At 46.9% G+C, this 24541-nt stretch overlaps 1 protein-coding gene across 1 annotated transcript in view; it reads left to right on the top strand.

Moving 5' to 3' along the window:
* The first annotated feature begins 15205 nt into the window (after positions 1-15205).
* LRRC59 (leucine rich repeat containing 59) overlaps positions 15206-24541 on the top strand; it is a 16790-nt gene continuing 7454 nt past the window's right edge. Inside the window, exons 1-4 of the mRNA XM_003817453.5 lie at positions 15206-15975; positions 18207-18266; positions 20295-20453; positions 20690-20794. Coding sequence (XP_003817501.1) covers positions 15871-15975; positions 18207-18266; positions 20295-20453; positions 20690-20794 — 429 coding nt within the window. The 5' untranslated portion in view covers positions 15206-15870. The remainder of the gene's footprint in view (positions 15976-18206; positions 18267-20294; positions 20454-20689; positions 20795-24541) is intronic.

Below are 24541 nucleotides of genomic sequence, written 5' to 3'. Positions count from 1 at the left end.
CAAGAAGACATAAGTAATAAAAATGAAAGTGAGAACTCCCACTATTGAGTGAGATTCTCAAAGGGGGGGAATAAGGGAGGAGACCACCCCTCATATTGTCTTATGCCCAATTTCTGCCTCCAAAGAAAGAAGAAGTAAAAACTAAAAGGCAGAAATGAAATCCACAAGTAGACAGCCTGGCACCACACCCTGGGCCTGGTAGTTAAAGATTGACCCCTGACTTAATTGGTTATGTTATCTATAGATTACAGACATTATATAGAAAAGCACTGTGAAAATCCCTGTCCTGTTCTGTTCTGTTCTAATTACCAGTGCATGCAGCACCCAGTCACATACCCCCTGCTTGCTCAATCAATCACGACCCTCTCATGTGGACCCACTTAGAGTTGTGAGCCCTTAAAAGGGACAGGAATTGCTCACTTGGAGAGCTCGGTTATTGGAGACATGAGTCTTGCTGAAGCTCCTGGCCGAATAAAGCCCTTCCTTCTTTAACTCAGTGTCTGAGGGGTTTTGTTTGTGGCTTGTCCTGCTACAGCAATGCTCCATTTCTATTAAAAATATAAAAATTAGCTGGGCATGGTGGCACACACCTGTAATCTCAGCTCCTCGGGAAGCTAAGGTACAAGAATCGCTTGAAGCCGGGAGGCAGAGGTTGCAGTGGGCAGAGATCAGTCACACCACTGCACTCCAGCCTGGGCAATAAAGTGAGACTCTGTCTTAAACAAAATTAAATAAATAAATAAAATCAAGGTGTTGGCAGGGCTAGTTCCTTAGAGGGGAACCAGAGAAGAATCCATTCTTTGTCTCTTACAGCACCTAGTGACTCCAGTTGTTCTTTGCCTTGTTGCCACATCACTCCAATCTCTGCATCTGTGCTCACATTTCCTCCTCTTCTCTGTCGGATCTCCCTCTGTCTTCCTTGTTTTATTTTTTTGAAGTAGGTAGTGCCTTCCCTCATGGTCTTGGCATGCCTTTGATGAACAAGGAAAGCCTTTCTCTGGAAACCCCCAGCAGACTCCTCTTGAGCTCCTCTGCTATCACTGCTACCCATGCCAACAACTAATGCAAAGCGGGACATAGTGCTATGGGCATCAGAAGAATGGCTCACTTTTGGTCAGGGTGATCAGGTAAGACTTCTTAGAGGAGGTGGTATTTGGACTGGACTTTGAAGGATGAAAAGGATGGTGACCATGGAAAGGGAGGAAGGAGAGGACATTCCAAGCCAAATGGAATGAACAGAGGGGAGAAGGCAGGAATAAGGAAGAGATGAACGGTTTTACAGGAATGATTTTTTTGAGTGCCTTCTATGGACTAAGAACTCATTTAATCCTTATGAAAAAATAGCTTCTAGCTGGGCGTGGTGGTGCACACCTGTAGTCCCAGCTACTCAGGAGGCTGAAGTGGGAGAAACCTTGAACAAAGGCGTTTGAAGTTACAGTGAGCTGGCTGGGTGCCATGGCTCAGGCCTATAATCCCAGCACTTTGGGAGACTGAGACGGGCAGATCACTTGAGCCCAAGAGTTCAAGACCAGCAGGGGCACCATGGTGAAACTCCGTCTCTATTTAAAAAAAAAAAAGAAAAAAAGTTACAGTCACCTGATCACGCCACCACTGCACTTTAGCTTGGGCAACAGACCAAGTCCCTATCTAAAAACCAACAAACAAACAAGAAGAGGCTGGGCTCAGTGGCTCACATCTGTAATCTGAGCACTTTGGAAGGCTGAGGTGAGCAGATCACTTGAGGTCAGGAGTTTGAGACCAACCTGGCCACATGGTGAAATCCCATCTCTACCATAAATGCAAAAATTAGCCAGGCATGGTGGCACGCATCTGTAATCCCAGCTACTTGGAGGTGGAGGCAGGAGAATCGCATGAATCTGGGTGGTGGAGGTTGCAGTGAGCCGAGATCACACCACTGCACTCCAGCCTGGATAACAGAGCAAGACTCTGTCTGTAAAAAAATAAATAAACAAACAAACAAAATAGTTTCTTCTATAGGTGGAGATTTATGATTGAGGAATCCAGGCTTGGAGAGATTAGGTAATGTGTCCAAAGTTGGTAGAACCAGATTTGATCTCAGTTCCATCTCAACATATGATGATTTTATTTATTCATTCATTCATTGCTTATTTATTTGTAATAAACTTTTCTATATTATAATTTATTACAAAAGTAATAAGGCTGATTTTAGCAAATTTTTAAGGTGAACTAGGTTAAAAAGTATGGATATTCATCTATACATTTTCCTAGGCTCATATATATTGAGCCTAGGAATATTATATATATTATTATATATTATATATTAATATATCATATCTCTGTTAATATTATATATATAATTTTTATTTTCTCTTTTAAGAGAAGAAGAGTTGCTATGCTGCCCAGGCTGAACTTAAACTCCTGGACTCAAACCATTCTCTGCCTCAGCCTCCCGAGTAGCTGGGACTACAGGCATAAGCCATTAAATCTGGCTATTTTTACAAAAAAAAAAAATCATGCTGGGCAATTAATAGAATCAGAATAAAGTCTATAGATTAAAGAGTAGTATTGATCAGTGTGAATTTGTTGATTTTTACAATTGCCCTGTGGTTATATATTTCCTTGTACTTAGAAAAAAAAATTGATATATTTAGTGATAAAAGGGCATCATATCTGCAACATACTCAAACAGTTTAGAAATTGTGTGTGTGTGTATGTGTGTGTGTGTGTGTTTGTGTAGACAGAGAGACAGAAGGATAAAGCAACTGTAGTGAAATGGCAAATGGGAGATCTGGGTAAAGAGTACACAGGAGGGCCAGCCGCAGTGGCTCACATCTGTAATCCTGGTACTTTGGGAGGCCGAGACCGGTGGATCACCTGAGGTCGGGAGTTTGAGACCAGCCTGACCAACATGGAGAAACCTCGTCTCTACTAAAAATACAAAATTAGCCGGGCATGGTAGCGCCTGCCTGTAATTCCAGCTACTTGGGAGGCTGAGGCAGGAGAATTGCTTGAACCTGGAAGGCGGAGGTTACGGTGAGCCGAGATTGCGCCATTGCACTCCAGCCTTGGTGACAGAGCAAGACACCGTCTCAAAAAAAAAAAAAAAGTACACAGAAATTATTTTTATTTTATTTTATTTTTATAATAGAGATGGGGTCTTGCCATGTTGCCCAGGTTGATCTCAAACTCCTAGCCTCAAGTGATTCTCCTGCTTTGGCTTCCCAAAGTGCTGGGATTACAGGTGTAAGCTACCACACCCAGCTCCAGGAATTCTTCTTTCTATTCTTACAACTTTTCTGTAAATCTGAAATAATGTCAAAATGAAATTCTGTTTCTAAAAAATGAGATCAGGCCATGTACCATACTCAATGACTTGCATGTTTTTACTTGACCATATGCAATAAACATTTTTTTCCAGATCAATACATACAGTTCCTAGTCATTCTCTTTAATGGCTGCATAATTTTCCACAGTAATGTTCCATTGTATAAATACATTCTCAGTTTTTCAACCACTCATTTGTTGATGGATTTGACTTTTTTTTCTTGAGACAGAATCTTGCTCTGTCACTCAGGCTGGAGGGCAGTGGCACGATCTTGGCTCACTGCAACCTCCGCCTCCTGGGTTCAAGTGATTCTCCTGCCTTACCCTCCCGAATAACTGGGACTACAGGTGGGTGCCACTACACCTGGCTTTTTTTTTTTTTTTTTAAAGTAGAGACGGGGTTTTGCCATGTTGGCCAGACTGGTCTCCAACTCCTGACCTCAGACCTCAAGTGATCCACCTACCTTGGCCTCCCAAAGTGCTGGGATTACAGGCATGAGCCACTGCACCTGGCCTTTTTTTAATTTTTATTTTTAATTTTTATTTTGATAGGGGGAGGGTCTCATTCTGGAGTACAGTGGTGCAATCACGACTCACAGCAGCCTCACCCTCCTGGGCTCAAGTGATCCTTCTCCCTCAGCTTCCTGAGTAGCTGGGACCATAAGTGTGGGCCACTATGCCTGACACATTTTATTATTTTTTGTAGAGACAGAGTATCCATCCCTATGTTGCCCAGTCTGGTCTTGAACTCCTGAGCTCAAGCAACCCTCCAGCCTTGGCCTTCCATAGTGCTGGAATTACAGGCATGAGTCACTGTGCCCAGCTTCATAGCAATTCTTGCACATTTATCTTGCTATATGAACTTGACTTTTCCCTCTATGTGCATTTTTTTTGTTAAAAATATTTATTTAAAAAGTACAATTGTCATATCCCTCGATATGCTTTTTTTTTTTTTTTTTTTTTTTTTTTTTTTTTTTTTTTTTTGTGAGACAGAGTCTCTGTTGCCCAGGCTGGAGTGCAGTGGCACGATCTTGGCTCACTGCAACCTCTGCCTCCCTGGCTCAAGCAATTCTCTGCCTCAGCCTCCCAAGTAGCTGGGATTACAGGTGCCTGCCACCACGCCCAGGTAATTTTTGTGTTTTTAATAGAGATGGGGTTTCACCATCTTGGCCAGGCTGGTCTTGGACTCGTGACCTGGTGCCACCCGCCTTGGACTCCCAAAGTGCTGGGATTATGGGCATGAGCCACCGCGCCTGGCCCCCTCTATATGCTTTTTTTTTTTTTTTTTGAGATGGAGTCTCACTCTGTTGCCCAGGCTGGAGTGCAGTGGCGCAATCTCGGCTCACTGCAACCTCTGCCTCCTGGGTTCAAATGATTCTCCTGCCTCAGCCTCCCGAGTAGCTGGGACTACAGGCGCGTGCCACCACGCCCAGCTAATTTTTGTATTTTTAGTAGAGACAGGGTTTCACCATGTTGGCCAGGATGATCTCCTTCTCTTGATCTCGTGATCTGCCCACCTCAGCCTCCCAAAGTGCTGGGATTACAGGCATGAGCCACTGCATCCAGCCCCTCTATATGCATTTTAAGATAATATTAGGCCAGGCGCAGTGGCCTGCCTATAATCCCAGCACTTTTGCTAGGTAGTGGTGAAAGGATTTCTTGAGCCCAGGAGTTCAAGACCAGCCTGGGCAACATAGGGAGACCCCGTCTCCACAAAAAATTTAAAAATAGCCGAGTACAGTGGTCCATGCCTGTGGTCCCAGCTACTAGGGAGGCTAAGGTGGAGAGGATCACTTGAGCACTGGGAGGTGGAGACTCCAGTGAGCTGTGATCATACCACTGCATTCCAGCTAGGCAACAGAGCAAGACCCTGTCTCAAACAAACAAAAAGAGAATATTTACTTAGTTCTAAAAACAAAAACGAAACAAAAATCTTGGGATTTCTAATTGCAGTTGCCTTCAATTTGAGGGTTACCTTGGGAAAGGCTGACTTACAGGAACATGGTGACTTACATTCCACATGTATGTCCCTACATGTGGAAGTATTTAAGGTGAATTTATAGCCGAGCGTGGTGGCTTATGTCTGTAATCCCAGCACTTTGGAAGGCTGAGGCGGGCGAATCACCTGAGGCCAGGAGTTCAAGACAAGCCTGGTCAACATGGCAAAACCCCATCTCTACTAAAAATACAAAAATTAGCTGGGCATGGTGGCGCGCACCTGTAATCCCAGCTACTTGGAGGCTGAAGCAGGAGAATCGCTTGAACCCAGGAGGTGGAAGCTGCAGTGAGCTGAGATCATGCCACTGCATTCCAGCCTGGGAGACAGAGACTCTGTCTCGAAAAAAGCAAATTTATGTAAGTAAGTAAACTATATAAATGGAGATCAATATTAAAATATACTTTGGGGGCTCACATCCTCAAGGCCTGAGACTGCTTTTTTTTTTTTTTTCCTTGAGATGGAGTCTAGCTCTGTTGCCCAGGCTGGATGGAGTGTGGTGGTGTGATCTTGGCTCGCTGCAGCATCCACCTCCTGGGTTCAAGCAATTCTTCTGCCTCAGCCTCCCGAGTAGAGTAGCTGAGACTACAGGCACATGCCACCACACCTAGCTAATTTTTGTATTTTTTTAAGTAGAGATGGAATTTCACCATGTTGGCCAGGCTGATCTTGAACTCCTAGCCTCAGGTGATCACTCGCCTTGTCCTCTCAAAGTGCTGGGATTACAGACACGAGCCACCATGCCGGGCCTGCCTTTTTTTTTTTTCAACCCACCTGCCAAAGGGACTCAGCTGCCCTTAAAAAAATTGATTCCTGCTGCGTGTTGCTATTGGCTCTTTCTCTCCTGTCTCTCTGTGGATCCTTGATGTGCTACTTCATATTATTATGCTCACTTTTTCAATGTTTAAAAATTTATTTATTTAGAATAGGGGGGTGCTCTCACTATGTTGCCTAGATTGGCCTCAAACTCCTAGGCTCAGGCGATCCTCCTGCCTCTGCCTCCCAAGTAGCTGGGATTACAGGCAATGGCTGCTGCACCTGGCTATTATACCCGTTTTACAGAAGGAGGAACAGAAGCTGGGAGTGTAACAAGTTGCCAAGATTGCCCCAGAGTTAGCAGTGGCTGCACTGGCCTGACGCCCAAGGGTTTTCAGGCAGCTGATGACTCCTGTCCTAGTCTTGATCTTGGGCTTCTCAATTGCTGCTGGTACTTGTGTTCTGTTTGGCAGCTCCCCTAACAACCTCAGACATCCAAGCACAAAGTGGCATTTGGTTTTGGGGGGTTCAGCATAGGGCCAGCCTGTTGTTTCCAAGAAAAAGGCTGCCAACAGATGACAGGCTTCACTTTCTCACAAAGCTGCAGGGCTCTAGCCTAAGAGATTTAAACAAATCTTCCCCAAAGTCAGTACCTGTGGTCAGTTCCTTGCTCTGCCTCTCTGCTTCCCTGGGCTGCATCTCTACCTGTCTGGACCTCATCCATCCTTCAAAGCCCAACCTAAATGCCACCTTCTCCATGGTGCCTTTTCTGATTTCTCTCTTCCATATAGGCTCCTCCCCACCATGCTGGGTTTGCACCCACCTTTCTTGGAATGCATTCACTTTCCTGCTGTGATTGTCATTAAATAGTTGACCTTTTTGAACCTCAATCACTTCACCTGTAAAACTGAAATAATGTCTGCCTTATAAGTCTGTTGTGAAGGCCGAGTTAAAAGACATAATATATGTAAAGCACAGTCCGAGGCACAAATAATGTTTTTGCACCTGTCAACCTGATGTTATCACACACACGCAGCACTACATATTCATGCACAGATCTCATCTCTATGTGTTCAGGCACTTATCCTTTTACCTTGTATAATAATTATTTGCATGGACTGTAGGCTCCTTCATGGTAGGAAAAATAGGGTGTAGTGAAAAGAAACAGGATTTGGAATAAAAAAGTCTGCCTCTCAACCAATGGTGTGGCTGAGAACAAGTGACTTTTCCTCTCTGAGCTTTGGTTTCTTCCTCCCTAAGAGAGGGAGTACGATAAAATGTGCCTCACTGTCTCCTCATGTACATTATCAAAATAAGATAATGGATGCTCAAGGATTTAGAGATTGCCAAATGCTAATGTATGTATTATCCAATTGCCCTTGTCTGTTTCCCAGAAGCCCAGCACAGTGCCTTGCTGGGGACGGGTTGGGGTGTGCACAGCGGGGATTTGTTAAATAAGGAGTAGGCCATTGTGAGAGAGAGGCAGGACTAGCTGGATTTCCTAGGCCTACTAAGAATCCCTAAGCCTAACTGGGAAGGTGACCGCATCCACCTTTAAACGTGGGGCTTGCAACTTAGCTCACACCCGACCAATCAGGTAGTAAAGAGAGCTCAGTAAAATGCTAAGTAGGCAAAAACAGGAGGTAAAGAAATAGCCAATAATCTATCGCCTGAGAGCACAGGAGGAGGGACAATGATCGGGATATAAACCCAGGCATTCAAGCTGGCAACAGTAACCCCCTTTGGGTCCCCTTCCATTTTTTGGGAGCTCTGTTTTCACTCTGTTAAATCTTGCAACTGCACAATCTTCTGGTCCATGTTTGTTACAGCTTGAGCTGAGCTTTCACTTGCTGTCCACCACTGCTGTTTGTCACTGTCACAGACCTGCTGCTGACTTCCACCCCTCCAGATCCGGCAGAGTGTCCGCTGTGCTCCTGATCCAGCAAGGTGCCCACTGCTGCTCCCGATTGGGCTAAAGGCTTGCTATTGTTCCTCCACGGCTAAGTGCCCGGGTTCATCCTAATCGAGCTGAAGAGAGCTATAACACTCACTGCATGGCCCAAGATTCCATTCCTTGGAATGAGGCCAAGAATCCCAGGTCAGAGAACAAGAGGCTTGCCACCATCTTGGAAGCAGCCTGCCACCATCTTGGGAGCTCTAAGAACAAGGACCCCCTGGTAAGATATTGGCAACCATGAAGGGACCTCCAAAGCAGTAATATTGGACCACTTTCACTTGCTATTCTGTCCTATCCTTCCTTAGAATTGGAGGAAAATACTGGGCATCTGTTGGCCAGTTAAAAACGATTAGCGTGGCCGCCTCACTTAAGACTCAGGTATAAGGCTGTCTTGGAAAGGGCTTTCTAACAACCCCCAACCCTTCTGGGTTGGAAGTGTTGGTCTGCCTGGAACCAGCTTCCGCTTTCAATTTTCCTGGGGAAGCTGAGGGCTGACTAGAGACAGAAAGCTGTCTTCCCGAACTCCCGGGGTTTGCCAGTTGAGATCATGGTGCAGCCAGAAGTCTCTGCTCAACAGTCACCCATGCGTGCGCCCCTACCTTTCCTTCTGACCCATACCTCCTGGGTCCCGACCATGACTTTCTTGAAAGTGTAGCCCCAAAATTCTCCTTACCTCTGAATCTACTTCCTCTGATCCCTGCCTCCTAGGTAGTAATGCTTCAGACTTTCACTTCCTCTCCCAAGTATTAGAGCAGGTTGTATCTCCAAAGGGATCTAAGGAAGCTCTATGCTGTGTCCTTAGGCATCTAGGCTATGAACCCAGGGAGTCTTGTCCCTGAAGTACCTCCCAATTTAGGCATACAGCTCTTGACATGGGCAGTTAGGTGGGACCCATTCCCCAACACCCTTGCCAGGGCCCCAAGTTTGTAAATGGCTAGGAGGATTGCTCTCCCATTGTGTAAGATGCTCTCCTCCCCCAATTTCTACCCAGCTTATCCCTCTGCAATACAATCTCCAAGCCTTGGCTCCTTGGCCAGGGCCTTAGAACTGATGACCCAGTACGTTAACAACTGGAACTGGGTCTACAACAACATAATAGATCAGGATTAAAGCGAATTGAGTAAGTCAAGGAGAGAAGAGACAGAGAGAGACAGACAGAAAAAAGAGAGGGAGAGAGAGAAAAAAAGAGATAGATGTAGTAAAGAAAAAACAGTGTGCCCTATTCCTTTAAAAGCCAGGGTAAATTTAAAACCTATAATTGATAATTGAAGGTCTTCTCTGTGACCCTATAACACTCCAATACTGCCTTGTTGTCAGTGTAAACAAGGGCGTAGCCTGAAAGCACTGAGATCCAGGAACCAATGGATGGCCCAAATGCATTCAGTCTGTAGCAGCAACTGCTTTGCTAAGAGAAGAAAGTGAAAAGTAACTTTTTTTTTTTTTGAGACGGATTCTCACTCTGTCGCCCAGGCTGGAGTGCAGTGGCGTGATCTCGGCTCACTGCCAGCTCCACCTCCCGGGTTCACGCCATTCTCCTGCCTCAGCCTCCTGAGTAGCTGGGACTACAGGTGCCCGCCACCACGCCCAGCTAATTTTTTTTTTTTTTTTTGTATTTTTAGTAGAGATGGGGTTTCACCGTGTTAGGCAGGATGGTCTCGATCTCCTGACCTCATGATCCACCCACCTCGGCCTTCCAAAGTGCTGAGATTACGGGCGTGAGCCACCGTGCCCAGCCTAGAAAAGTAGCCTTTTGAGGAAACCTCATTGTGAGCACACCTCACCAGTTCAGAATTATTCTAAGTCAAAAAAGCAAAAAGGTAGCTTACTAACTCAAAAATCTTAAAGTATGGGGCTATTCTGTTAGAAAAAGGTAATTTAACACTAACCACTGAAAATTCCCTTAACCCAGCAGATTTCCTAACAGGGGATTTAAATCTTAATTACCATACAAAGGTCTGACCAGACCTAGAAGGAACTCCCTTCAGGAAAGAACGATAGATGGCTCCTCCCAGGTGATTGAGGAAAAAACACAATGGGTATTCAGTAATTGATAGGGAGACTCTTGTGGAAGCAGAGTTAGAAGAATTGCCTAATAATTGGTCTGCTCAAAAGTGGGAGCTGTTTGCACTCAGCCAAGCCTTAAAGTACTTACAGAATCAAAAAGACTGTATCTCAATCCTGACTCAAAAGGTTACCTACACCCTCTCTGAAGCGAATTTGCATAAGAACTGTTGTTTATGGGGATGCATCTTGATGGGGCAGCTGGGTTGTTATGAAATACTCAAGAACTCAGCCCAGCTCTAGAACTCACCTCTGAGCATGAAGGCAATGTTGGGCACGCTGGTAAAGGACCACTAGAATCCAGCAGCTCGGACCCCTTTCTTTGTGCTCGGGAAAAGGGGTGCAGGACTGCTACATCGGTGAGCGTAACTAATCCGATAAGCAGAAGTCCATGGGTGGTTACGCACCCTGGAAAGGAATAAGCATTAGGACCATAGAGCACCCTCTAGGACTAATGCTTATGGGAAAATCACTAGGGGTGCTGGCATCTCTATTTTTTTTTTTCAGATGGGAAACATTCCCCTCAAGGCAAAAATGCCCCTAAGATGTATTCTGGAGAATTCGGCCCAGTCAGAGTGTATGTACCTTTTTCCCTGTCAGACTTGAAGCAAATTAAAATAGACCTAGGTAAGGCTGGGCGCGGTGGCTCACGCCTGTAATCCCAGCACTTTGGGAGGCTGAGGCAGGCAGATCACGAGGTCAGGAGATTGAGACCATCCTGGCTAACACGATGAAACCCCATCTCTACTAAAAATACAAAAAAAAAAAAATAGCCAGGCGTGGTGGCGGGCACCTGTAGTCCCAGCTACTCGGGAGGCTGAGGCAGGAGAATGGCGTGAACCTAGGAGGCAGAGGTTGCAGTGAGCCGAGATCATGCCACTGCACTCCAGCCTGGGCAACAGAGTGCGACTCCGTCTTAAAAAAAAAAAATAGACCTAGGTAAATTCTCAGATAACCCTGATGGCTATATTGATGTTTTAGAAGGGTTAAGACAATCCTTTATTCTGACATGGAGAGATATAATGTTACCGCTAGATCGGACACTAACCACAAATGAGAGAAGTGCCACCATAACTGCAGCCCGAGAGTTTGGCGATATCTGGTATCTCAGTCAGGTCAATGATAGGATGACAACAGAGGAAAGAGAACAATTTCCCACAGGCCAGCAGGCAGTTCCCAGTGTAGACCCTCATTGGGATGCAGAATCACAACATAGAGATTGGTGCCACAGACATTTACTAACTGGCGTGCTAGATAGAAGGACTAAGGAAACTAGGAAGAAGCCTATGAATTATTCGGTGATGTCCACCATAACACAGGGAAAGGAAGAAAATCTTACTGCCTTTCTGGAGAGACTAAGGGAGGCATTGAGGAAGCATACCTCTCTGTCACCTGATTCTATTGAAGGCCAACTAATCTTGATAAGTTTATCACTCAGTCAGCTGCAGACATTAAAAAAAAAACTTCGGAAGTCCACCTTAGGCCCGGAGCAAAATTTAGAAACCCTATTGAACTTGGCAACCTCGGTTTTTTTATAATAGAGATAAGGAGGAACAGGCAGAACAGGACAAATGAGATAAGAAAAAGGCCACCGCTTTAGTCATGGTCCTCAGGCAAGCAGACCTTGGAGGCTCTGGAACATGGAAAGGCTGAGCAAATCGAATGCCTAATAGGGCTTGCTTCCAGTGCGGCCTACAAGGACACTTTAAAAAAGATTGTCCAAGGCCGGGCGTGGTGGCTCACGCCTGTAATCCCAGCACTTTGGGAGGCCGAGGCGGGCAGATCACGAGGTTAGGAGATCGAGACCATCCTGGCTAACACGGTGAAACTCCATCTCTACTAAAAATACAAAAAATTAGCTGGGTGCGGTGGTGGGCGCCTGTAGTCCCAGCTACTCAGGAGGCTGAGGCAAGAGAATGGCGTGAACCCAGGAGGCGGAGCTTGCAGTGGGCCGAGATCACGCCACTGCACTCCAGCCTAGGCAAAAGAGTGAGACTCTGTCTCAAAAAAAAAAAAAAAAAGATTGTCCAAATAGAAATAAGCCACCCCTTGTCGATGCCCCTTATGTCAAGGGAATCACTGGAAGGCCCACTGCCCCATGGGACGAAGGTCCTCTGAGTCAGAAGCCACTGACCAGATGATCCAGCAGCAGGACTGAGGGTGCCCGAGGCAAGCGCCAGCCCATGCCATCACCCTCACAGAGCCCTGGGTATGCTTGACCATTGAGGACCAGGAGGTTAACTGTCTCCTGGAAACTGGCGCGGCCTTCTCAGTCTTACTCTCCTGTCCCGGACAACTGTCCTCCAGATCTGTCACTATCCGAGGGGTCCTAGGACAGCCAGTCACTAGATACTTCTCCCAGCCACTAAGGTGTGACTGGGGAACTTACTCTTTTCACATGCTTTTCTAATTATGCCTGAAAGCCCCACTCCCTTGTTAGGGAGAGACATTCTAGCAAAAGCAGGGGCCATTATACACTAGAATTAGGAGAAGGGAAAAGGGTAAATATATATACAGACTCAAAGTATGCTTACCTAGTCCTCCGTGCCCACGCAGCAATATGGAGAGAAAGTGAATTCCTAACTTCCAAGGGAACACCTATCAAACATCAGGAAGCCATCAGGAGATTATTATTGGCTGTACAGAAACCTAAAGAGGTTTCTTACACTACCGGGGTCATCAGAAAGGAAAGGAAAGGAAAGAAGAAATAGAAGGGAACCGCCAAGCGGATATTGAAGCCAAAAGAGCCGCAAGGCGGGACCCTCCATTAGAAATGCTTATAGAAGAACCCCTAGTATGGGGTAATCCCCTCCAGGAAACCAAGCCCCAGTACTCAGCAGGAGAAATAGAATAGGGAACCTGACGAGGACATAGTTTCCTCCCCTCAGGATGACTAGCCACAGGAGAAGGAAAAATACTTTTGCCTGCAGCTAACCAATGGAAATTACTTAAAACCCTTCACCAAACCTTTCACTTAGGCATTGATAGCACCCATCAGATGGCCAAATTATTATTTACTAGACAGGCCTTTTCAAAACTATCAAGTAGATAGTCAGGGCCTGTGAAGTGTGCCAAAGAAATAATCCCCTACACTACAGGCCATACATTTCAATCCCTGTATCTTTAACCTCCTTGTTAAGTTTGTCTGTTCTAGAATCGAAGCTGTAAAACTACAAATGGTTCTTTAAATGGAGCCCCAGATGCGGTCCATGACTAAGATCTACCGCGGACCCCTGGACCAGCCTGCTAGCCCATGCTCTGATGTTGGTGACATCAAAAGCAACCCTCCCGAGGAAATCTCAACTGCACAACCCCTACTATGCCCCAATTTAGCAGGAAGCAGTTAGAGCGGTCATCGGCCAACCTCCCCAACAGCACTTGGGTTTTCCTGTTGAGGGGGGCACTGAGAGGCAGGACTAGCTGGATTTCCTAAGCCAACTAAGAATCCCTAAGCCTAGCTGGGAAGGTGACTGCATCCACCTTTAAACATGGGGCTTGCAACTTAGCTCGCACCTGATCAATCAGGTAATAAAGAGAGCTCACTGAAATGCTAATTAAGCAAAAAACAGGAGGTAAAGAAATAGCCAATCATCTATCGCCTGAGAGCACAGGAGGAGGGACAATGATTGGGATGTAAACCCAGGCATTCGAGCCGGCAACAGCAACCCCCTTTGGGTCCCCTGCCATTTTATGGGAGCTCTGTTTTCACTCTATTAAATCTTGCAACTGCACACTTTTCTGGTCCGTGTTTGTTATGGCTTGAGCTGAGCTTTTCCTTACCATCCACTACTGCTGTTTGCCGCTGTCGCAGACCCGCTGCTGACTTCCACCCCTCTGGATCTGGCAGGGTGTCTGCTGGGCTTCCGATCCAGTGAGGCGCCCATTGCTGCTCCGGATCAGGCTAAAGGCTTGCCATTGTTCCTGCGTGGCTAAGTGCCTGGGTTTGTCCTAATTGAGCTGAATAGAGCTATAACACTCATCGCATGGCCCAAGATTCCATTCCTTGGAATGCGTGAGGCCAAGAAACCCAGGTCAGAGAACAAGAGGCTTGCCGCCATCTTGGAAGTGACCAGCCACCATCTTGGGAGTTCTAAGAACAAGGACCCCCACCCCCCATAACAATTGCACTTACTTTACTTGGTGTTCATAGTTTCCCTCTGAGACAAGATTTTTTATTTTTTATTTTTTTAGAGATGGGGTCTTGCTATGTTGCCCAGACTGGTTTTGAACTCCTAGCCTCAAATAATCCTCTCATCTTGGCCTCCCAAGTATTGGGATTACAGGTGTGAGCTATCCTGCTCGGCCCCTCTGAGATAAGCTTTAATATCCCTATTTCAAAATGAGTAAACTGAGGTTTGGAGTGGGTAAAGTGCTTCATTCATACATTCATTCATTCATCCATCCATCTATTCATTTATTCAACAGACATCTGAATGAGTAGCTACCCTGCATCAGGGTATGCCAACTCTGGGCATACGAAGATGATTAAGACAAAAATCCCTGTCCTCACAGTCCAGAATGAAGGACAGACACATAAAGATGAGTATAATACAAGGTGGATCATGAATTGTAGCTAATATTTATTGGGTACTTACTAAGTGCCAGTGACTGCTGTAAGCTCTTGGTGTGTTTTACTCCTTCAGTTCTCCCCAACCTCTGTTAGCTACATGTCTCATAGATTGATTCATAGATAAGACTGAAGCCTGGTGATTGTCTACGGTTTTATAAGTAGCAAGTGGCCGAGCCAGGATGAATACCCAGTGGATGGGTATTAGTGCCGGAGGTCCCACTTGGCCATCAAGCTCTACTGTCTCTGACGATAAAGTAGCAAACGGGGCCCTAAGTTGGTTGGGGGGGGGGCTAACTCAGTCTGGCATTCACGGTGTTCAGGGGAGATTTCCTGAAGGACTAAGGAATTAGCTAAACAGAGGTGAGTGGGGGCGAGGGAGGGCCATCGCTGGGGAGGGCCAGACGTGGGAGCCACCTCCTGGAAATCTACACAGCATCTAGGCCAGGCAGGGACTGGAGCGTGTGAGGAAGCGGCGAAAGCAGGCAGGACCCAGCTTCCAAAGGAAAGTGGTCCGTATCCTAGAGGTAGCTGCAAGTTTGAAGGGTTTTACGTAGGGGAGAGACTTGGCCAGATTTTTAGAAAGATCACCGGGGAGCTGGGTGAAAGTGGATGGAAGGACAGAGACAAGCACTGAGGCAGTGAGTGGGGAGGAGAGAGGAGAAATTCAGGAAGTCGAGTTTTCCCCATGATGGTTATTCGGGGGTTAAGTAGAGGACAGGGAGCAGTTTTAGAGGACACCCAGCTTCTGCTCCTAATCAGGGGGATTGGGGTGATCTGATGAGGTCAGTATTGGATGTCAACCCAGTCTTCTGGCGCCCAGTCCGTGCCCTTTTGCCTCGTGGCACTGCCAGCAATAACGCCCGCAGGCCACCGGTGAACCGAGCTCGCAGCCTCCAACCCCACCCCTCCGGCGGCGGCGACGTGCGGTGCATCACCCTGGGCACCAGGGGGCGTGCCCGCACACGCTCGGGCCGCTCTGGCCCAGCCCATCTCAGTGGTCGCGGAAGGTGACGTGGACACGGAAGTGGTCGTCGTCGCGGCACCGGTGGGAGCTAGGCGCGAGGCTCGGAGTGCGGCCAGCGGGCGGAGGCGGTCTCGCATCGGCGGCGACGGAGGGCTCAGGCGTCGTCGTTTGGGTGGGGGGCCGCTGAACTGACAAGCGACATTTCAGCTCCTTTCACCCGCCGGAACCCCGGAGCCGGGGCCCGCTCAGCCGGCGTTACCATGACCAAGGCCGGTAGCAAGGGCGGGAACCTCCGCGACAAGCTGGACGGCAACGAACTGGACCTGAGCCTCAGCGACCTGAATGAGGTCCCGGTGAAGGAGCTGGTCAGTATCGTCCCGCGAGGCCCAGGCGCCCACCTTCGCCGGGCGCTGGCCCCTACGTGGGCCACTTACTTTCCTCTTCTCTAAAAGCATCAGTTTCCTTTTCTTTAAAAAGAAGCGGGGTGGTGGGACTAAGTCCCCTAGGAGGCCGCGTCCAGCCCAAGGTTCTTCCCGGGATGTACACGTGTCACTTTGGCGCAGTTCCAGAACATAGGGAAGATCTGCTTCTCTGGCCCTAGGCTTTTTACAGGCTAAGAAGCGAATCTGTCACCTTTGGGGGGCTTTCACAGCTCCCAGCTCCGTGCCCGACTCTGAGTAGGAGCACACGGAGCAGTTACTGGATGTATTCGAGAATGAATGAGTGACTTGTTCCAGGGGAGTAGGCCTCCTGGTAGACCTGGGTGTGGCCCAGAACCTGGCTCTTCTAGGAAGCTGGCAATTCCAGCTGGCTGCCCGAGCCCTGAGGCAGCCTAACTCGAAGAAAGTAAAGTCTCCCCACAGCTTGGCTGGTAAACTGTCATCCGAATTCCGCTGAAACTGGCGGGAGTCCCTTTCGCCCCTCTCTCCCCCAACCTTTCCCCTGTAAACTGAAGCTTACAGCTCCAGGGAGATTAGTAGGCATCTAGTTTTGTCAGCGTGGAGCTAGTTCCCATATCCCTCCTTTTCCCACTCCGTTTCCCCTCCCACCCCCGCCAACGCCCTACTAGACTCACTTTGGGTGACCCACACTTTGCTTTCTGCCGTTGATAAATTACATTTGCCTTGGGCGCTGGACCCAGTCTTTCTTCCACCGTGGACGGGTATTACAGTGGTTAGAACCGGGTTCCCAGCCCCTCCCAGCTCCATTGCTTAATAGCTGAGTGCCCTTGGCAAGCTAGTTAGCCTTTATGCCTAGATCTCCTCATCTATACAATGGTGATAATAGTTTCCATCTCATACGCTTATTGGGAGGTTAAATACCATTGTAATGGAAAATGCTTGGAAGGAGCAAATACTGATACTTGTAGCTGTTGTTGTGTTTTTCCCACTGTAGTATTTAAAACTTTTTTAGGTGGTCAAACTTCACTTTTACGACTTTGTGACAGAAAGTGCAGGTTGCCAGAGGATCCTTAAGTGAATATATGCCTCCTTTTCTACCCCAGGAAGATAGATGGCCAGCCTTATTTCACCCTGCCCTAGGACTGCTCTCTGAAACCATATACTCCAGGCATCTGAACAGCCCAGCATTAACCTTAGGGAGAAAGTTTTGCTGAGCTTGTCCAGCCTGGACACCATGGGAAAATAGAGATGGGCTGTGAGGGCCTTTTTTTTTTTTTTTTTTTTTTTGATGATGGAGTTTTGCTGTTGTTGCCCAGGAGTGATCTCGGCTCACTGAAACCTCTGCCTCCCGGGTTCAAGCAATTCTCCTGCCTCAGCCTCCCGAGTAGCTGGGATTACAAGCGTGTGCCCCCATGCCTGGCTAATTTTCTATTTTTAGTAGAGACAGGGTTTCTCCGTGTTGGTCAGGCTGGTCTCGAACTCCTGACTTCAGGTGATTGCCTGCCTCAGCCTCCCAAAGTGGTGGGATTACAGGCGTGAGCCACCGCACCCGGCAGGGGCTTGTTTTTTCACTCTGTCATTCACTCTGCTACTTACTCGATCAGTCATGATTCAGGCAACATGTATGGATATTGAGTACCTGTTCTGAGGAAGGGCCTGAACTGGGGAATATGGAAATTGCAAAGCTTTATTAGACACTGTCCCTGCCCTGAAACCTAATAAGAGGGACGCTGGGTAATATTTATTTTTAAAGTGCTAGGAATAATGTCTAAGAATCTAAATTTTGCTTGCCTGCCTGCCTGCCTTCCTTTCTTTTTTTTTTTTTTTTTTTTTTTGAGATGGGGTCTCACTGTGTTGTGCAGGCCGGCCTCAAACTCCTGGGCTCAAGCGATCCTCCTGTCTCAGCTTTCTGAGTAGCTGAGACTATGAGACTACAGGTGTGAGTCCCTGTGCCTCACCTAAGGTTTCCCTTCTTGGAGGTTGTACAGCCACATCCCTTCTCTTTGCATTCTTCCTTAGATCATGGTTGACTGGCTTATTTTTCCTCTTATTCCCAGGAACATTACTCTTTACTGCCATTTTAAAAGGCCTTTCCTAATCATGGGAACATTCTCTGGAAAATGCTTTATTAACAGATGTCACTGAATTGTTCCAGGTGTTGGTCTGACAGGTTTTTCTCATCCTCTTTTACCTAGGCTGCCCTTCCAAAGGCCACCATCCTGGATCTGTCTTGTAATAAACTGACTACTCTACCGGTAAGATTGGCATGCAGCCATGACTCCTTCTGGTGCCTCGGATGCATCTCCTTCCTGTTTCGGGGGTTGAGAGGGGGGTGGGAGGGTGTCATAAGGCATAATTTCAGGATAGGCCTACAGGCAGGCTATAGCTAAATCTGAGTGTGTAGGGGAGGCACAGTGGAATGGGGTGGTTAGTCTCAGTGGGAAAGGAATTGAGATGGAGGCCTCATTCTTCAGAACAGTGGTAAAGTCAGGCCACAGAAAACTAAACTCAACAGGATGCTGAGTAACTTACTGGGCTCATCTTTTTTCTACATTATTTTATTCCTCCGAAAAATAGTTTACCTCCCTACTGCATAGAGGATGCTAGAGACCATTTTGTCAGTTGCTCTGCGTTCCAGGGAGAAAGCTGTGAACAGCTTCCTTGTGCATCTTTTGATGGAGAGCAAGAAAGAAGGTGATTTTATGGGCTACCTTATCATTATTCTCCCAAAGGACTTGAATTAGTTGAGATTTGCTCAATGTGGTCAGCACATTCAATCCATGATCAAATCCTTTTTATTTTTCTTGCACAACGTCTGCTAGTTTTCCTTCCGCTCCACCTGTGTAGACAGTGGATTCATTCAGCCCCTCAGCCTCTCTGACATAGTAGTGCTCCTGCACCGTCAGGCCTAAGTGTGCTATTGCCACTTCCACCCATCACTCTAGCTGTGCCACTCCTTGCTGTACTCCAGGGTGACTTCCTATTTGGCCCTGGCTGTGGCTCAGAGGTCGAATTCAGAAGTTGGCAATGTCCTCATTGGATTATTAGTCCACTCACCTCTCAGTATTCTCCTAGGCCTTGCTCATCGTCCACAGTACCTTGTCACAGCTCATCAAAAACTGTTTCTAACATTCAAAAAGCATCGAGATCTCACTTCTTCCAGAAAGTATTTTGTGTTGAATAAAAGAAGAATATGTTGGGAGCTGTGGTTCATGCCTATAATCCCAGTAACTCAGGAGGCTGAGGTGGGAGAATCACTTAGCCCAGGAGTTTGAGAGCAGCCTGGACAACATAGCAAGATCCCGCCTCTAAAAAAATAAAAATAAAAGCAGGGTAGCAATTCCTTGCAGCCGCACTCCTGTACACTTTGCCAGATGGTCATTCAGCCAAGTGCACTTTTCGATCTGAGCTTGTTCTGTTGTCTGTACTGACAACTTCCATTTCACTCTGCATTGCAGATCCACTGGCATTTCCAAGTCCCTAGAGAGCATGAATAGTGCCTCATTAGCTGAGGTTGTACCATCGCTTTCAGATGGGTGCTTAGCAAAGGTTTAATGTCAGGGGGATGTTTTGACCTGTGTTGAGAAAGAGCCAGGACTTGGGTAGGATGGACCCCAGCCCGTTCAGTTAGTTATTCACAGAATGTCTGTTGAGCACCTGTGTTAAGTACTGTGCTAGGCGCTGCAAATAACAAGAATCAGACTGAGTACTCCAGGAGTGCCTGATCTTTTTAAGAAAATGAACGAGCACGCTGTTTTGACAGATCCTATGAATGGTGAGCATAGGGTGCTGTGGAAGGACAGAATGGGTAACCACACCTCTCCAGGAGCAGTGTGGAGGGTGGGCTGGAGCAAGAACTGAGGATGAAGGAATAGTGTTTTGTGCCTACTTTGTGCTAAGCCCTTTTCCATACACATCTTGGTAATTATCACCAGGAGTGGTAGGTATTCTCTGCATTTTCATTTGAGGAAGAACGGCTGCTAACGGTAGAGCCAGGATTTTTACATGGGGTACCTCTGACTTGAGGGCTTCCAGACTGTTACACCGAAGTGTGTGAGCCCAAGGCTTAGATGAGGAGTGTCCAATCTTGTGGCTTCCCTGGGCCACATTGGAAGAAGAGGAGTTGTCTTGGGCTACACATGAAATACACTGATGAGCTGAAAAAGGAAAAAAAATCTCGTAATGTTTTAAGAAAGGTTACAAATTTGTATTGGGCCACATTTAAAGCTGTCGTGGCTTGTGTGTTGGACAAGCCTAGCTTAGGTTCTCTCTTTGGATCCTAGTCGGATTTCTGTGGCCTCACACACCTGGTGAAGCTAGACCTGAGTAAGAACAAGCTGCAGCAGCTGCCGGCAGACTTTGGCCGTCTGGTCAACCTCCAGCACCTGGATCTCCTCAACAACAAGCTGGTCACCTTGCCTGTCAGCTTTGCTCAGCTCAAGGTAACAATTCGTGAACCAATGTTTCATGGCCAGGATGGCAGAGAACTCAGGGACTCTGGAGCACGGCCCTGAGAAAGGCTGACAGAAATACCCCCTTGTTGGTCCTGCCTCAGATGGCGCTCCCTATATGTGGAACACAGAGGGGCATTCTTCCTGCTCATTTTGTTTCACACTGAGGGACTATGTATGTGAACTCGGGCTTAATGAGCCTCTTTGCCCATCGCCCATCTCTTTAGAACCTGAAGTGGTTGGACCTGAAGGATAACCCCCTGGATCCTGTCCTGGCCAAGGTGGCAGGTGACTGCTTGGATGAGAAGCAGTGTAAGCAGTGTGCAAACAAGGTAAGCACCAAGCTCCCTCCCAGTGGCTCCTTATACACTCCCCTGGGATTTCTCCTCCTCCTGTTTTTCCCTCCTAGGGCACCTGGAACTTTGTGTGGAGGTAAGCATTCAGGTCCGAGTGAAATATGTCCACTATGAGCCTGTCAAACAGAGACCTTTGTTTCTGCATTTACTTTATCTTTTTGTTTTTTATTTGTTTTGAGACAGAGTTGCTCTGTTGCCCAGGTTGGAGTGCAAGTGGCACAATCTCGGCCCACTCCAACCTCCGCCTCCCAGGTTCAAGCGATTCTCCTGCCTCAGCCTCCCGAGTAGCTGAGATTACAGACGCCTGAGAAAGGCTGACAGAAATACCCCCTTGTTGGTCCTGCCTCAGATGGCGCGCCCTATATGTGGAACACAGAGATGGTGTTTCGCCATGTTGGCCAGGCTGGTCTCGAACTCCCGACCTCAAATGATCCGCCCACCTTGGCCTTCCAAAGTGCTGGGATTATAGGCGTGAGCCACCATGCCTGGCCTGCACTTACTTCGCAAGTCGCAGAACAAGACTGCCTTCTCTACTGCAGTACTTCCTCTCTTAAGGAGCCGGGACCTTGCATGATGCAACATGACACTGTGTGGACAGTTGTTTTAATAGTACCGGGGGTTAGGGGCTGTGGCCTTTCTGAGGCACAGTCGTAGGAATGTTGATAATAAAAGTGATGATAAAGGTGTTATAGCTGTAAGCAGGCACGTCCTGGGCAGACCTGGTATTTGATTACAGTTGAGTCATCTGACATAGGAGTGAGGAACTGAAAGCAGCATGCAAGACAACCATTGTCTGTGGTCAGTAGCCTGGAAGGTGCCGTACCCTACCTATTAAGAACAGCATTACACCTATCTCTTAATAACTCCAACTATAGTCAATTTTTCCATCCAGCTTTGGAACAGATTGCTGCTGCTTCAGCTGAGCACCAGATGACTAACTTGGCTATGTTTAAGGTGCATGTTGAACAAAAAAGACTTAACTTTAAATACTAGAATTCATGGGTGAATGATGAGTCTCTGCTGTCTCAAGTAGAGAGTAAGAGAGTAAGATACTTCTTATCATTAGCTCAGGGCTTCTTATATAATCTCGTCATCTGTATCATCTCTTATTACAACAAATCAAGCACAAAGTTAACACAACCAAGTAGCTAAGACAAGAGTTTTCCCTTAGATGAGAACAGTATAAGTGATCAGTGAAATCCTCTTTTGAAAACTGGGTGCTGTAGGAGTGATGTCTGTTCTGCAAGCTGACAGTAGCTACCATTTATTACTCTTTCCTTGTCCTGGATGCTTTCCATGCATCATCTCAATCCTCAGAGCCCTGAGGAGTTGGCATTACTTTCATTTCTCTGACACAAGAAACCCTCAGCATATACACACCTTTCATTCATCCATCCATCCATTCATTCAGTAGGTAATATGTGGAACCATAGGAAATTAATGATATTCCACAGTTTTTGACATACAAAAATAATTTTGATTGAGTACAAAGGCCTTTTGTATTTGCGTGTGTCTTTCAGACAAAGCTCCAGGCAGCATAGTGGATGTGGTAACTAAAGCCATGGTCCCTAGCACAGCTGTCCTAGAGCTGCAGCACACCTTTAGGCTTTGTAGGGAAATGGCCTGGGCCAGTCAGAATGAGGTCGTCTGTCTGCAGGAATTAGTTTAGGTCTTACTAGCTCTGACCAGGTAAGACCTAAACCCTGGTGGGTATATGGGTTAGTCTTAATCTCCTTGGTATATATTAAAGCAACTTTTAAAAATGATTTGTTCAATGTATTCATCAAGTGCTTACTGTATGCTATGGAGTAGCTAGACAAAAATTTACCCTCCAGGAGCTCACAGTCTCCAGACTATGACAATCTGTCCCATTTCTGCATTGCCTGTGTTTTCAGATAATTAATTTTTTTTTTTTTTTTTTGACATGGGGTCTTGCTCTGTCACCCAAGCTGGAGGGCAGTGGCGCACTCTCAGTTCACTGCAACCTGCGCCTCCCGGGTTCAAGCAGTTCTCCCACCTCAGCTTCCCAAGTAGCTGGGATTACAGGGGCATGCCACCAAGACTGGCTAATTTTTGCATTTTTAGTAGAGATGGGGTTTCACCATGTTGGCCAGGCTTGTCTTGAACTCCTGACCTCAGGTGATCCACTCCCCTCACTCCTTTTCCTCAGCCAACATCCTGGACTCTTACTTTCCACACTCTCCCTGCATCATGGCAACGGGACCCATAACTTCTCTACTGCCTGAGTGCCCTGAGCCCTAACTCTGGGTCCAGACCTGATTTCTTTTTCTTTTCTTTTTTTTTTTTGAGACAGAGTCACGCTCTATCGTCCAGGCTGGAGTGCAGTGGTGCAATCTCGGCTCACTGCAACCTCCACCTCCCGGGTTCAAGAGATTCTCCTGCCTCAGCCTCCTGAGTAGCTGGGATTACAGGCGCACACCACCACACCTAGCTAATTTTTGTATTTTTTAGTAGAGATGGGAGTTTCACCATATCGGTCAGGCTGGTCTTGAACTCCTGAGCTCCAGTGATCTGCCCACCTTGGCCTCCCAAAGTGTGGGATTACAGGTGTGAGCCACAGCGCCTGGCCCAAACCAGGCTCTTGAAAGGAGATCCTTTTGCTGGTCTGCTCCTGAATACTTCTTATGATGGGTGTGTGCTTGTCTGGAGGTATGCGTGTCTGGAGTTTTCTAGAAATAAGAATTACATATGAATATACATGTCTGTCTCGTGCGCATGCATATTCAAATGTAATTGTTAAGTGCAGTAGTAAAACAAGACCCTTTTGCTAATAGTTTGGGTTTTCTTCTTTTTTCTTACTCACATGGTAAAGAAAATAAGCAGCAGTACTTACTGAGCACGTATAATGCCAGAGATTATACAAGGCAGCCAATACAAGTTATATTATTTATTCCTCACAACACTCCATAGAAGCATATCTTATCTCTGTTTTCTCGATCAGAAAATCGGCTCAGAAAGGTTAAGTCACTTGCCAAGGTTATACAATAAGGGGTAGTCAGGATTGCGTTGGGCTCCAAGCTTACACTCTGTCCCCTACAGCCAAAGAATACCACCTTTAAAAAAATACAAACAGAAAAGGTCTTTACCTCCTCCACCCACCATAGCGAGAATCTTTGTGATTGTGTGGTTAGAGGTCATCCATGAGCGAGTTGATATGGATCTGGGGAGCTCAGATTGCCGAGTACAAGTGTGCTGTGTGTAGGCTTCTCTTGGAGCTCTCCTCTGCATGTGGTGAAAGTGTGTGCGACAAGCTCTGCCCTAGGAATGCAGGGGACTGTGCTCAGGTCTTAGCTGTGCTGCTTTCTGGCCATTAGCAGTGGACAAATCACCCTATGAGTCTTGGTTTTTTTCCTTTTGAAATGGGAATTAGCCATTCCTCATGTATGTACTGAATGCCTGCAATTAGCTAAACTCTGTGCTAGCCACGCCCCTGTGTGATACCTACAGACCAGACAGTGGTTCCTGCCATTAAGGAATCTGCCATCTTACGACCAAGCCAGATAGGTAGCAAGTAGCTACAGTGTCCTGTGTTGAATTCCACAGGAGTAGATGGAGGGGCACTTAAGGTAGCCACAGGAGGGGCAGTCAGGAAAGCGTGTTGGAGGAAATGCTGTTCCCAAGTTGTTGCTGAGGGTCATATGGAATCATGCATGTGACAGTGAGTGTAAATGGCAGAACTTTTTACAGATTCGAGTTGGCATT

The sequence above is a fragment of the Pan paniscus genome, chromosome 19 (genome assembly GCF_029289425.2).
Source record: "Pan paniscus chromosome 19, NHGRI_mPanPan1-v2.0_pri, whole genome shotgun sequence".
Classification (NCBI taxonomy): domain Eukaryota; kingdom Metazoa; phylum Chordata; class Mammalia; order Primates; family Hominidae; genus Pan; species Pan paniscus.
The sequence above is the reverse complement of the archived record's forward strand: the minus strand, read 5'-3'. Positions and strand labels throughout refer to the sequence as shown.